The sequence below is a fragment of the Cyprinodon variegatus genome, unplaced genomic scaffold, assembly GCF_000732505.1.
Source record: "Cyprinodon variegatus isolate N-32 unplaced genomic scaffold, C_variegatus-1.0 Scaffold208, whole genome shotgun sequence".
Taxonomy (NCBI): Eukaryota; Metazoa; Chordata; class Actinopteri; order Cyprinodontiformes; family Cyprinodontidae; genus Cyprinodon; species Cyprinodon variegatus.
In genome coordinates this window covers 101,076-115,589 of record NW_015150661.1, presented here as the reverse complement: position 1 = coordinate 115,589, position 14,514 = coordinate 101,076, and the positions used below count along the sequence as shown (strand labels likewise).

The following is a 14,514-nucleotide window of genomic DNA, read 5'->3' as shown; positions in this document are numbered from 1 at the left end:
GTGTCCAATAAATAAAATGCTCTGAATGCACCTTAAGTTAGAACTACGTTTGAGGAATATACAGTAATGCAATAATGCAACAGGTGGCTAATGATTTCAGTACCATTCAGGCTTTCTGTGCCTTTGTGACCTTCATCATTTTATGCAGCGCAAAGATGTTTTAATGGAAAGGTGGTCACACCAAAGAAAACTACAAACAAGTTGTTTGATTTCCAAAATGAGCCTTTTTTCGCATAACTTGTTGCTAAAAATGGAAATCATTAATGTGACTTTTATTTTGTATTTGCTGGCTACATTGCTAACTACTTGGGATCTTGGTTTGCTATGAACCCAAAGCAGAAAGTCACCAATAATGTTAAGTTTTTTGTTGTTTTTTTTTACTTCATTAATGGTCATATTATCATCATGTCATTTCAGCAATATTATCTCCCATTTTTTCTGATATAATGCAGACCCAGTTTTAACTGTAGCTCTTTGTTGCTTACCCTCAACAAAATTATATAAATTTACATTCTCACCTATAAAATGAAAATTATAATTATTACAGAAAAAGGTAAAGTTTTTGTTTTTATGTAGCATTCGAGAAGTCCCAGCAGTAAAGTGTGACTGCTAATGTAAGCATATGAATTCAAAGAGCTGTCCCAAAATGGTTTAAAATTCCAATTATGAAGTTGGAAAAATGTGGAAATGTGTACGATCTCCTATGCAGTTTACAATTTAGAGTTAAATTAAGAGTAGAACTTCAAAATCTCCATTTGTGCTTTATCCTCCAGAAACAGGAAGTGTGTGGGAACCTGACGTTGCAGCATCACATGCTAGAGCCGGTCCAAAGGATTCCTCGTTATGAGCTTCTGCTTAAAGACTATCTGAAGAAGCTGCCTGACGATGCTCTGGACCGCAAGGATGCAGAAAGTAAGACAGGATGAAACAGGGAGAGACGCACAAACAGACTGCTGCCAGATAAACCTGATTATCTACAGGCTCATGCCTTTTTTAATCTTAAGTTTTGTATGAAAATGCAATAGGGTTCCTTGAGCCTTTTTGATTTTTATTTCACAAAGTAACATTTGACCCAACTCAGGATAGTCATTGAAACAAGCACAGCTTTTAGGAACAAACTGTGGACACCTCAGCATGTAAGTAAACTGGAAATTAAAACATTTGCCTACATCCTGCGAAAGCTGTGAAAAAACAAAAGGTTCAAAATTCAGGCTTTGTTGTCTAAAACGAAAGTGTTTGAACTGCTGCAGATGCAGAAATACCTGTCAGTTTGGAGAGTCGAAACAATTAAAACCAACCTATTGGGTCCTCATTTGGGTTCTCATTTACTCATTTACTCAAACTGTAAAACCAATGCTTCAATCAGATTAAGCAATTCAGTGTTTTATAGTTGCACAGTATTACTCCTGACATCAAAGTTACCTGTAGAGACTATGAATCTGCTACAGATGTTTCCTCAGAGGCTGGTTATGGTTTTCTGGTGACAAAACAAAAACAAAATGAGTAAAGTGATGAATCAAATGTGATGAGTATAAAGCAGAAAAAAGATGAAATTTCACTTTTAATAACCGATCTGTTCATGATTGATGTCTTTTTCCTAAATACTTAAATACTGCATTTAACCAGAGACAGAGAAAGGAACATAATGTTATAATTGAGCTCATTGTTGTGCTTTAAACTGCACCAAGATCAGAAAGACGAAGAAAACTATTCACACCTGAGTCATTAACTGTCTAAAGTGACATAAAAACCTGAACATTGTGATTAATTTATTTGGTTTAATTCTACCTACATGTGTCACCATTTTAGATCCATTATTAAACTGGAACAATTTTACACTTAATCCATTCAGAAAATGGTTGGACTCAGAAAGGTAATTAGTTATTTATTTTATAAATTACTCAAATACCTTATGGCTTATTTGAATTTGCAGGATAACTCTGAATTTATTGTCCAACTTCTTCAGCTCTTACAGTCCATTTTACATCAACCCTGATGCAGTAATGACATTTGACAGTGTCCCTTGGCTGGTTAATAGAAACCAAAAACATTTTTGAAATCATCAGTAGCACAGGAATCTGGCATATTTCTGAACTCTTTAGACATGGAAGAGCTTATTTAATTATTGTCTGTTTGTTTTCTGGAATTGTCAAAAAGTTTAAATCTAGTCCAATTTATTTTATAATTTTTTTTTATACAATTTGATGAATTGGTGTCTTTTCAGAAGCTTAATGTTGGCTTTCCTTAACCTGGTTGTAATGTGTGTTTTGGGTCAGTGGTTCAGTTGGAGCTACCAATTATGTCAGAATTATGAAGTCGAAAAACCTTATTTAGTAATTATTCTTTTTGTACAATACATCAGCACAAACACTCCCAGAGCATAATGCTCTCTCTACGGTGCTTTAAGGCTTTTGTAATAGGCTCTAAAGTTGTCATCATGGACTGAGGATGAAAACCAACGGTGTCTGAGGTTAAAATTACCTTTTTACTGGAAAGTGACTCCAATGTTCTGCCATTTTCTAACTTGTCATACTCTGGGCTTTGGTGGTTTCTGGTTTATTCCTCAACCTTCAAACGATTTTGATCTAGGTCAGGCGGTTAAACCTTGGACACAGCTTGCGTTTCCTAGGGACAATAGAAATAACTAATACAAACCTCTGTATACTCAACAGATTCATTGTAGCAGACATTATAGTGAATTTATATATTGCATATCGTGCTGTTGCACAGATTTTAACCCAGTCTCATATTTTTCCCTGCATCTACTTACCCAAACTGTGTTTGTTTGGAATATCTAGTCCACTCCTGCAGAGAGGTAGATCATCCCAGTTGCTCAGGCCTCACTCCCCCACATGGCTGTCTCTTGTGTGTATGTAAAGTTATGATTAATACAGCAGACCTAGGTGCTCACAGGCATTTGTGTTAGACTCCCTGCTGGCTGGAAGCCAATCTAGTGCACACAGTTATCAGGAGGATTTAGTGATCAACCGATACACAACGGCTGTGTGCAGTATGACAGATGAAAAAATGTCAAGCTGTTTGAATTTTAGTAACAATTTTGCTATTTTTTTTTTTTATTCACTGTGTCTGTTTGAATTGCAGAGGCACTCGAGCTGATCTCTACTGCAGCCAACCACTCTAATGCAGCAATCAGGAAAATGGTAAGACCCTTCATTCTTTGATACCTCAACCATTTGCATTGTGCTGTAAAAGAGCTTGTTACCCAGCCAGACACTTTCTAAAGTTGTCTCCCTGTCAGAGACATTGCGCTAACCCAGACAGGAAGTTGCTGCTTCCTGCCTGATGTGTCATTAGTGAGATATCATGGCCGTGTCTCTTCAACAACAACAGTCCTCATCTTTTCTTTTTCCTGTACGGTGGATATACCTGCTTCTCGCACATCCTGTAAATAAATTACCAAATCATGTATGGATTTTTAAAAGGATACAATGGCTACTTTTCTACCTTACATTTGGCTTAAAGCTCCTATCCGATCTACTGTATCTTCTGACCCAAGGGCCTGTTAGATATCCCTCTCTCTGTTCCCATCATCATCCTTTTTGTCTTTGTTTGTCAGGAAAAGATGAATAAACTGTTGGAAGTTTATGAGAGGCTTGGAGGTGAGGAGGACATAGTTAATCCAGCCAATGAGCTCATCAAAGAGGGGCATATCAAAAAGATGTCTGCTAAAAACGGAACAGCACAAGACCGATACCTCTACTTGGTGAGAGGACTTTGTAATTATTGAAGTAACACAGACTGAGCGTGTTTTTTAATATCTGCTCAGCTCATTAAATACCTAATATCTTTTTTTTTTTTTTTTGTTGCAGTTCAACAACATGGTGCTATACTGTGTCCCTAAGCTGAGACTGATGGGGCAGAAGTTCAGTGTTAGAGAGAGAATTGACATTGCAGGAATGGAGGTATGAGCCTGCCTCTGCTTATAGAGTTCTTGAATTTTTAACTTGTTCTTCTAAGTTTAATCTACATATTTTCTGCTCTTTGTGTTTCTTGATCTCAGGTCCAAGAAAATGTGAAACAGAATCTTCCTCATTCGTTTGCCATTATTGGTAAACAACGTTCACTGGAGCTTCAGGCCAGGTAAAGCAAGATAAAATGGTTACCATGCAACACATGCATGTTATAAAATATGGAAGCAATTGAATTCATCTCTGTTTTAGGCTACAGGTTTGAGGTTATAAGAGTTTTGATTTAAGATTTGCAGAATGAACACATATCTCAAACCAAAAATTAAAAAATGTTCAAAATAAAAAGAAAAGAGTAACAGTTCCTGCTGATATTGAAATAATTACAGCTACATTACCTGTAATTTTAACCTATTATGTTTATCTTATACAGAGTCTAAAGCAAAAAATAAAACCTCTACTTTATTGCCAAAATTTACTCCTAGTTTTTGTTTTATTTATGCTGTTCTGCTTTTTAATGGGGGAACACTAATTGGTCAGGCTTCATTCTCAGGTAGTCTGCAGTCGGTTGCTTACCAAACCTGTCCCTTGTTTTTTTCATACTCTAGTTTTAATATGGTATTACTACAATAACTGATGTGAGTTGCTCTTGCATTTCACAGCCTTATGACACATTTTTCTCTCACAGCAGAGAGAAAGTGCAGCAGCCCCTCTTTTAGCCATCTAACTAGCATTGTTTAGCCAAACGGGGACAGGGCAGCGCTGCGGTACTCTGTACTAAAGCACTTCCTCTGATATCTAATTAGGTGACTATGCCGTTATATGATGGGAAGTGGTCATCTCCCTAAGCTAGTTTATGGAACAATTTATCCTAAAGTTCTCCTTTTTTTTTTTTTTTTTAGCATAACAGAACAATTTAATATATTCAAATCTATATATTTCCAATGTTTTCTTTAATGTGTTTATATCCATACATTTCTAAAGTTTTAGAATAGTTGAAAAAAAATCATAAGAAGGATGCAGCAAAGCTCTGGAAGAAGGAGCTCTGATGAGATTGAAGCCAAAATATATTGTGTTTGAGAACTTATGATTCCCAAAAATGAAACATAGTGTTGGCAGATTGATGCTGTGAGAAGGCTTTTTGTTCAGAAGGGACAGAAATGACTAATTAAATCAGTAAAAGTGCATAGGGTGGGAATAGTTTTGCAAGGCGTCCTTACATTTGATTTAACGTCTATTCTGTAGTATCTTTTTAGTGATCAATTCTTAATTCACTAACAATAAATTAATTTAGATCATACCCATTAACCTGTAAGGGACTATGTATAAAAATGATTCCACACTGACCATGATCAAACATGTTCTCTGAGTATTAAAATAGATTATATCATAGATCATATGTTTTTTTTATAATGTCTATAGTTTAATTTATTTTTGAGCAATAATAAAATGAATTTAACTTCCTGTATGAAGAAAGTGTCTGAATATTCTAAATATTTTTCATTTTCTGTGCTTGACAGGACAGCAGAGGAAAAGGAAGATTGGATTCAGGCAAGAATCACCCACCCACACACATCTGAGCTCACCATCTGAGTCTCCCTCTGGTTTGCTTTAATGGGGAATGGAGTAACTCTCCTCTCCTTGAATCCTTTTCTCACTCTTTCAGTCCTGCTGCTATAAAAGCTCTTTGTTCTAAATGAATTTTATTAGAACAATGCAAAGTGGATTAATAAATGTAGCCGATGTCAGAAGAGAATAACTGTTTTTAAAGCCAGGCTGAAGAGAATATGACTGGTATGTAAGCTTGAGAGAAGAGCAGATTATCAGACAGGATCTGTAGAAAAGATGAGAAAAGTTATTTTATGCTCCATCCAAAAACTCCAGGTTTTCAAACATGTCCCTCTGTTCCTTCTGCCTTCCTACTTTCAGGTCATCAAGGCTACTATCGAGCGCCACAAACAAAACAGCGAAACATTTGAAAAAGCTTTCAACAGCTCCTTCTCCCGTGAAGATGACCATGTGCCGGAGTCTCCGGTGAGTGTGCATCTCCCCTCCCTCCTTAATTACTGCATTTTTAAGTCAATCTGAGGGTCATAATGTCCAGTGAATCATGGAAGACAAATGATCCACCAAACGGTTCTGTCATAGTCTGGCCTTTGTCTGCCAGATCAGCTCTCCATCTATGGATGTGGGGAGAATCACACAGACAAAACACTCCCAGAAAGAGGCTCTGTATTTCCACGTGTAGCGTCTGTGAGTCTCTCCTCCCAGAGATGGCTCATGACCAAATAGGGAGAGCACAAGTCAGAGTTTATACTGAACTGTTACGGATCTTCTTTGACCCACTTTGTGTTGGCCTTCACTGGATACAAGCCAAGTAGTTTATTTAGTGTACAGAGAACCAGATGCAAGAGTTCCAGACTGACACCTAGTGGTAGAAATAGATTATTGCAGATTAATTATCTTGCTCAGTTTCTTTTTATGTTCCCCTCAGGGTACATGGCAGAGTTCATCCATGGATGTAGATGGGCTTCATGAAAGGGTAAGATGCTGACTTTGTCTGTAGTTTTATAGCTGCTCAGACTTTATTCAGGCTCACTTGATTTATCCACAACAAAACTAATCTCACTGGAAACCTGCTGATGAGGATAAGATGGAACAATTGTAAATGAAAAAGAAAAAAAACTCCCTCCGTTTAGAATGTAGAAATTGTTTTTCTTTATAATTCAGCCCCTTGTTTGGTTTCCATTTTAAAATTACTTGGTATACAAATAATAATGAACATACTAATATGCCTATTGGGCCCATATACGCAGTTAAAGAAAAAATCATATACATCTACTATGTTGTTTAAATCAATTACAAAATGTTTTACACATTGCATATATGTGTAAAATAAATATATATATATATTAACGTTATCATTTATCACACATTAGGCAAATTAAGCCACAATCCTACACCATAGAAACTCATATTTCACCCTTTAAATGAGTGATCATAATATATATATTTTTTTTAAATGAAAATAGTGGATGCAGTCAAGGTATACTGTATGTACAGTGAAGCCTTTATTACACAGAACTATAGAAACACACAGGTGCATTCAGGTTCTGCTGCAAAGATCTGGATGAAAAATTATTTCTTAGCTTCTTCATTTAGTTGAAGATATTTCCCAAGATAGCTTGGAAGCTTGAACTCAATGTGTTGCTTAAAATTTTGAGTGGACACGGCTGACATAAAGACTTGTTTGTTAATTTCCGGTGGGCACAGCTTGCACAAGTTTTTTTGTTGTCCGAGTCTTGCTTTGTTAGTTCATAAACTTTGCCAAGCACTCTGCAAAACTGGCATCAGAAATACCAGAACACACCCACATATGTATATTTTATATATATATATATATATATATATATATATATATATATATATATATATATATTAGGGCTGGGTAAAAAAATCGATTTAATCGATTTTGAATCGATTCCTTTACATTTTTGCAAAATCGATGTCTAGGAAATTAGATCGATTCGTTTTATAGTGACGTGCGGGACGTTCACATTCAAATGAGCAGGAAAGATGCACACAAGATTACTTCAAGCCAGACAACTGCAAATATAGCCAATAGGTTGACTGAAGACATTAACAAATGGGGCTGACCAGCAATGACCCTATAGTTGTTACAGACAACGCTGCACATATGGTTTGTGCAGTGGAGATAATGCAGCTCATGCACGTCTGCTTGCTCGAGTGAGGTTTCACTTTTTCACTTTTCATAAACAAGTTTGCACTTTTGAGATAGTTTTGTTCACATCTTATGTTTAAAGTGTCCGATTTACAAGTTTGCAGTTTTTTATATGACAGGAAATAAATGAAATACATGAGTATTCTGAAACACAGCTGAACCACTTTCATTATTGTAAAAACAGATCGAATCGAAATTAATCAATTTAGAACTGTATGAATCAAAATCGAATCGATTCATGACTTTGTTGAAAATACCCAGCCCTAATATATATATATAACTGAATACCTGAACCATTATTATCATTTATATGCCTCGAGTATTCTGTAACCTTTAGCATTATCATTTATATCTATCTGCTGCAGTGAGACGCCATGTATCAGACTAAATATGTAAAACAATGCATATTGTAACACATTGACACAGAAAACCAATTTTGAGTTCCAGTTGGTCATTTCTAATATCAACTATGCATAGTTTCCTATTCCACTTTTGATAGATTTTCCAGCTATTGTTCGCTATTAAAAAGCTGCATACGTTAACATTTATCAGCTCAAAATGGATAAAGCAGGTAGTAAAAAAACAATATAATTTCAGTGAAAGTTATAAACATTTTGCTTTTGTCATCTTCAAATTTTGTTTTTTCATGGGAATAAAATATTTAGGGGATTTTATTTATTGTTATAAATCATTTCTAGGTCAAACTGATAAAACAAAGAACACCTTTGACTAGATATACAAGACATACATGAGTTTCTTGCTGTGTGCACAGAGATTAGTCTTATATCACCTGTCATTCCCCATAAACTGTCTCTCTTAAACAATAGTCGCAGGGGAAAAGGTCTGAGTTAATTTTTTCTTTTTGACCATGTGGGTATTCTCTTCTGACTGTGTTAACAGAAATATGAAAAGGAAAACAAACAAAGCAAGCTGTCAGACATACCTTCCACTTTACTTGTTGCAACACCTTTACACCTCCCCCATTGTTTCTTTATTGCCATTATTTTTAGAAGAGCTCCAAGAAAAAGGAGAAAGAGAAACAGACGTGCCGAGGCTGCAATGAGAGCTTCAATTTCACCAAGCGCAAGCATCACTGCAAATCCTGCGGAGCGGTAGGTGCAGATGGAGCCGTTTGGCCATTGTTTGGGATAAATGAACATGGAAAGAGTGGGAAGAGGTGGAAAATCTAACTTGGACTCTCAAACTTTGTGTTTTTCCAACGGTGTCTGTCTGCAGGCCATCTGTGCAAAGTGTTCAAAGACCTTGGACAACAAAACGAGCCGAGTGTGTCCTGTTTGTTTCGACGCCAACCATGGCCTTGAAAGTAGCTGTGGTGGTGAGCAGAAGAGAAAAGCTGCACCAGAGGTAAAATAAAACAAACTATGATGCATTTTAAAGAGAGTGGCTTCGAATTTTAAGAGGAACAAAAAACATATACCTGGTTGTAACTCAAAAGTGTGTGGTATATATTTATAGTATGCCCTCTGTGCTCTGATTCCCCTATATAGAATCCCATGAAACAGAATGGTCATATTCAATTTTAAATATAGGTGAACAGAGTCCCCCTGTGTGTAATTTAATGTCAGTATAATTACAGATGTTCTGCTAGGGTGTCAGAGGTTAGAGAACGTTGATGAACAAACACCATAATTAAGACCAAGGAATACAGCAGACAGGGCAGGCAGAAAGTTAAGTCATAAAACATGCAAGAACATCTAAGAAAGCAAGGTGAGCATGTGGCACTTCTGAAAAACTACCACGACATGGTTGTTAACTTCTGTAGGTTAAAAAAGGGAAAGCTGTGCATCATTATCCCACAGTACCAAAGTTATGCACTGCTGTATGCATTTCATATAACCCAAATAAAAAACCTGGAACATGCAAAACTATTTAAAGGTTATAGGAGTAGGAATACCTTTGTAAGGCACTGTAAAATAGTATGAACATAAAATAGAAAGATAACAGTTATGTCTCCTACATGATCTTATAAGGTGAGAACCCTATGATGACTAATATGCTAACAAGATATCAGCCGTAGACTGGCTCAGTTGTCTCTGCTGACATGACAGTCTAGCAGCTTCAGGTGTCTTAGCGAACCGTCTGCCTGTATTTCAGACATGCATCTTCTCTGTGTTCATCATAAACCTACAAAAGGCCACTAACTGCACTGTTAACTTCAGGGCATTACTGTAAAAGTCACACTTTTGTGTTTCACATTTATTTTTTCGGTGTGTGTATTAATGGCAAGACTGTATAGCCTGTTTTCAAGTAAAAACTGCAGGGACAATGATCACCACATGGGGGAGCTGTAGATTTCAAGAGATTTACACAAGTGCCACTGTGGGTTAAGCTCCTGTCTCTAAACAAATCTCATTATGTCCTACATTGTTGTTACATAAGATCGGAGGATCTGACCTCTCCAATAACTCATAACATTTAAATTCTCCTCATTATTAAACAGATACATTTGATTCACAAACTCATTGAAATGAAGCATTTATTCATGATTAAAGTCTTTAGGTGTGTGATTCAGAAAATTTAACCTTTGGGGTTTTTTCCTTTGTCCAGAGGCAGATGTCCCTGACAGGAGACAGCTGCCTGCTTTGCGGCTATCTTCAAGTTCAGGAGAAGGGGAAGAGTTGGACCAAGATGTGGGTGGCTGTAACAAAGACTGAGCCACTGGTGCTGTACTTGCAAAGCAGTGGACAGGTACCACACCTTCACTCACCTTAGAAAGTTTATCAAAGGGTTGAATTTAGACTTGAAAATTTTCCCTGACCTCTTTAATAATTATTTAACTTCTGGTAAATTGGACCAGGAGAGTTTTGCTTATTTTACCACAAAGAGCTTTCATCCCAAAGAAAGTATGTATAATCAATAAACAAAGGAAAAAAAAATGTCACACTAAAACAGTTTTTTGTAATTTACAAACAAATATATAGTAAAATCCTCCAAGCTGATTTGCAGGGCGACCTTAAAATAAAATGTTTCCCTAAGCACTTAGCCTTTGTATTTGAGTTTGAATTGTTTCTCCTATTTATGATACAAGACTGTGTAACAATGGGTCTGAGTTGTTTTGTCATTTTGCAAACATTTAATTCTCATGAATTATCATTTTCACCCAACATGTATAAAGTTCAGACTTGTTAACAAATCATTTTATACACATTCCTTCAGGTAATATGTATTATTATTTTGTTTATTTAACAGACTACCTTTTTCATGAGATATGGAGATGTATTATCATAGCAAAGCTAAACCATATGTAGATCTTATTAAGTGAAACCTGAGCCTGATGCTCCCACTACTTGACATAGTTCTTGTTCAGAACAAAAAAAATGGTTCTTAGAGATGATTTTCTTTCAGATGTTTACTTCATTTGTAAAACATATAGTCCCTAAGTTGGTAATGAAAAAACAAAACCGAGAATGCGACCAAAAAACTGTTAGGCGTCAATTTTCATCTTGTTTCTGTAGAGCCTTGCCCCTTTTGTCATAGACCCCACCCCCACCCACATCAGCTGAATTAAATAAACATATTAAAAACCTCAAATCCAACAAAGACCCTACATAACATATAGTTTAGCCTCCTACAGCATATTTGTTGTAACAACTGCTTTTGATAGTAAATCATACACTAATGAATTGCCTGCATATTTCCCTTGAAATGGAGCCACATCTGTGAAGAAAGTGCAATGGCTTTGTTTTTAAGCCTTTATTAATTTTTTAACGTATAAAATTAAATGAAATGTTTTGCCTCTTTAATATCATCTTAAAGAAGCAACAGTTACTAATCACAAACACTACCAGTATGGCGCCTTATAGAGGAATAAAACAACCTCACACTGTGTGGCTGTTTCATTTGACATAATAATGGAGCAGTTCAGGTCGATGGAGCATCCTCAAGCTGATTTTAAGGGTTTGCTGAAATGCATTATATTTTTTTTCCCTCTGTATCTCAATTAAAATAAACATGTTGTGATTGCTTATGAATCTAAAATGGTCAGAGCTTCGTCTAAGCTGTTGTTCAGATATTCAGTTTCAGGGCTCATCTGCTCACAGAGCTTTTAATTCCTCTATACAGGAGCTATAAGAGTAAAGCAGGATTAAACAGCCGGATTTGAACGTTACTATCATTAAACGGGAAAGAGTTGCTCCCTATGCTCAGTTAAGATCCTGCACACATGGAAAGAAAAAAAATTCCTATACTCTAATTACACAGCTGTATATCTACATCTAAGCACCTAGGGTTTCATATATAGACAGCCGCTGTTTGTTTTTCTAAAAGCTTTAACCATCTGTGAGGTTTTCAACTACTGATGCTGATATATATATATATTTATTTGCTGGTTTTATTCCCTATAGAGGGCACTAGAGGGAAAATCCTCTCTGTGTTTCATTTCTAAGATTAATGTCACCCTCCCACAGCTGGGAGCTGCCATCCCAAAGATTAGGATTAATGGAAGATGGAGGAGCATTTCCTGATTCGACATAAAGAAAGAGGGGGTGGGATAGGACTGGACATCCCTCATGAAATGCAAATGCATCTCAATGAATTCAAATGTGCTCTAAAACCTAATGTGTTTCAATCTACTAAAATCAAAAGCTCAAGTGTTACATAGATTCAACACACAGAGAGTCAGATATTTCACGTATTGAAATGGGATCATGTCTGATGATTACGGCTTCTAGCTAATGAAAACCCAGTTTTAGAAAATGAGATAATCCATTCTGACCAATAAGAATAGTTTGCTTTGGGTTTCTTTTCAGAAAGGTTGTGTAATGGCTCTTTACAATGTGGGTTGGCCACTGGACAGCACAGTGGAATGAAAAATTCTGAAAGAAAAATGAGCACAACAGGGTTTACCTAATGTAAAGGAAAGCCCTCTCTGGAATTTGGGGCAATCCATGGCTTATGCAATATCTGATGATAATTCACTCCTGAACCTGACATAACATGGGAGCATCCTACACTAGCACTTGAAATATACAGTTGTTTTCACTTTTTGTGTTTCATTAATGAAAGAAATTAACTTTACCATTCTATTTTAAGAAATCGAGATACAGTTGTGTAGTACATACAAGCTAAGTCGTAGTTTTTCCAATATTTTCTTTATTTGTTTTTTTGTTTGTTTTTTTCAGGATTTCAAAGGGTCACGGGCATTACCTCTGCCCGGCTTCGAGGTGAGTGCGGTTCCGACGGCCACGGCTGATAAACCAGAAGTCAAACACGTGTTGAAGCTTAGTCACACCCAGCAAACCTTCCTCCTAAGTGCCCAAGACCCTGAGCTTCAGGCCAAATGGGTGGAAGTCCTCTCCAAAGCTTCCCGTGGAGACGCATCCGCAGAGGCATTGATGAGCCTGGCTGAACACAGGAAGAGCCAGTAGTGGCCCCGCTGGAGCCGCTGGACTCTCTCCCTCTCCTGTGTACAAAGCACACATTACTTGAAATCACTTTACCTTGGCACTTTTGTTTTCCCTCCCCAATCAAACTCAGTCATATCTTCTCGACCACGGCTTCTCCCTTTTTCTCCATCTTCGTGTCTGAAAACACACACCGATACTTCGATGCCACTGGTCTGGATGTTTTATTTGTCAGTGTTTTAAACAACTGGAGCAAATCTCTGAAGAACATTTATGTGTAATATAACTGAAGAAGTTTTAAGATGAAGTTCTTGTACATTGTTCCACGGTGTCATGAAGCATTAACTCTTAGGTGTCTGTCTTTGCATTGGTGTGCATGTGTGTGTGTGTGTGTGTCTGAGCGCCTGAGTCCCTTCCTATTATATTAAGTATTCAATGCTTGTGTAAGAAACCCCTCTGTGGCTTTCACCTCTGCTTAAGGCACAGAGTCGATTTTGTGGATCATGTACAGTATGTGTACTATAATGTGATGTAAGGATTTAAAAAAAAAAAAAAAAGGAAAAAAAAAACATTTAACTTAAAACAAATACATTTGTGGCTGGCCACCTGATTTTTCCAGTTTCAGTACCCATCCCTCAGACCCCTTCCTGTCTGTTTGTGTTACTTTGGTACTGATTCCCTCCCGGTCAGTGTCACTGGAGTCTGAGATGTCTGGTTTGAGTGCCACTTTCACCCATTTTGTCCCGTGTTTGGCCTTAACATCACCATTTGTACACAGACAAAGAGAAACTCCATCTGTGCAGTTAAGTCTCACAATGACTCTCCCCTTTAGTGATGTGATGGAAACCAAGTACTGTACTGTTAAGAAAACATTTATTCTGCCTTTTTCCCTGTGTACCCTTCCCTTTCAGCACCAGCCTTTATATAACAGTAGCAAAAAATGTTGTCCTTCAGTCTCCTTTTGCATGTAAACTAACTCATATTTATATGCTGTGCTAAAAATATCTTCAATTTGTTCCTCTTTTTATGCTCCTTTTTTTTAATATGTGAGCAGAATGGTCACTGTCTTTTAAGGATTGTGCACAATGACAAAAAGAAAGGAGCTGAGCATATCATAAATAAACTAGCGGGCTCATTTGATGCAATGCTGTCCAGTAAGATCAGAACATGTCTCGACTTTCTTTTCATAAAATCAAAGTGGCTTTTCTTGTAAATATTTATGCACAAAATATATATATATTTTGTGGGACTTGGCAACAGGACAAACTAGTGAAGTCCTCAAGAGTTTTCTGCATGCTTTAGATGTTTTCCTCTTCCAGCACCCATGTTACAATCAATGGATCTTCAAAAGGCTGCTGAACGAGATGAATTAACCATTTTATAAGCTTTGTTATTGCAAGGTGACAAATAAAACATGTAGTATAGAAACATTTGAACTAAATGTGCTATTGCTTTTGACCAGCACAAAGTATAAGTGTTGTTT

The 14,514-nt window shown here is 36.7% G+C and overlaps 1 protein-coding gene across 2 annotated transcripts in view; it reads left to right on the top strand.

Moving 5' to 3' along the window:
* The window catches only part of LOC107088162 (FYVE, RhoGEF and PH domain-containing protein 3-like), an 80,811-nt gene extending 67,222 nt beyond the window's left edge, over nt 1–13,589 (top strand). Inside the window, exons 8-19 of one of the 2 annotated variants that reach the window (XM_015380164.1) lie at nt 774–912; nt 3,103–3,161; nt 3,578–3,724; nt 3,831–3,923; nt 4,022–4,101; nt 5,447–5,477; nt 5,856–5,960; nt 6,421–6,468; nt 8,682–8,780; nt 8,905–9,033; nt 10,237–10,377; nt 12,810–13,589. In XM_015380164.1, coding sequence (XP_015235650.1) covers nt 774–912; nt 3,103–3,161; nt 3,578–3,724; nt 3,831–3,923; nt 4,022–4,101; nt 5,447–5,477; nt 5,856–5,960; nt 6,421–6,468; nt 8,682–8,780; nt 8,905–9,033; nt 10,237–10,377; nt 12,810–13,055 — 1,317 coding nt within the window. In that variant the 3' untranslated portion in view covers nt 13,056–13,589. Of the gene's footprint in view, nt 1–773; nt 913–3,102; nt 3,162–3,577; nt 3,725–3,830; nt 3,924–4,021; nt 4,102–5,446; nt 5,478–5,855; nt 5,961–6,420; nt 6,469–8,678; nt 8,781–8,904; nt 9,034–10,236; nt 10,378–12,809 lie in introns of both variants that reach the window. The other variant, XM_015380163.1, reaches the window with a different exon arrangement.
* The last annotated feature ends 925 nt before the right edge of the window (nt 13,590–14,514 follow it).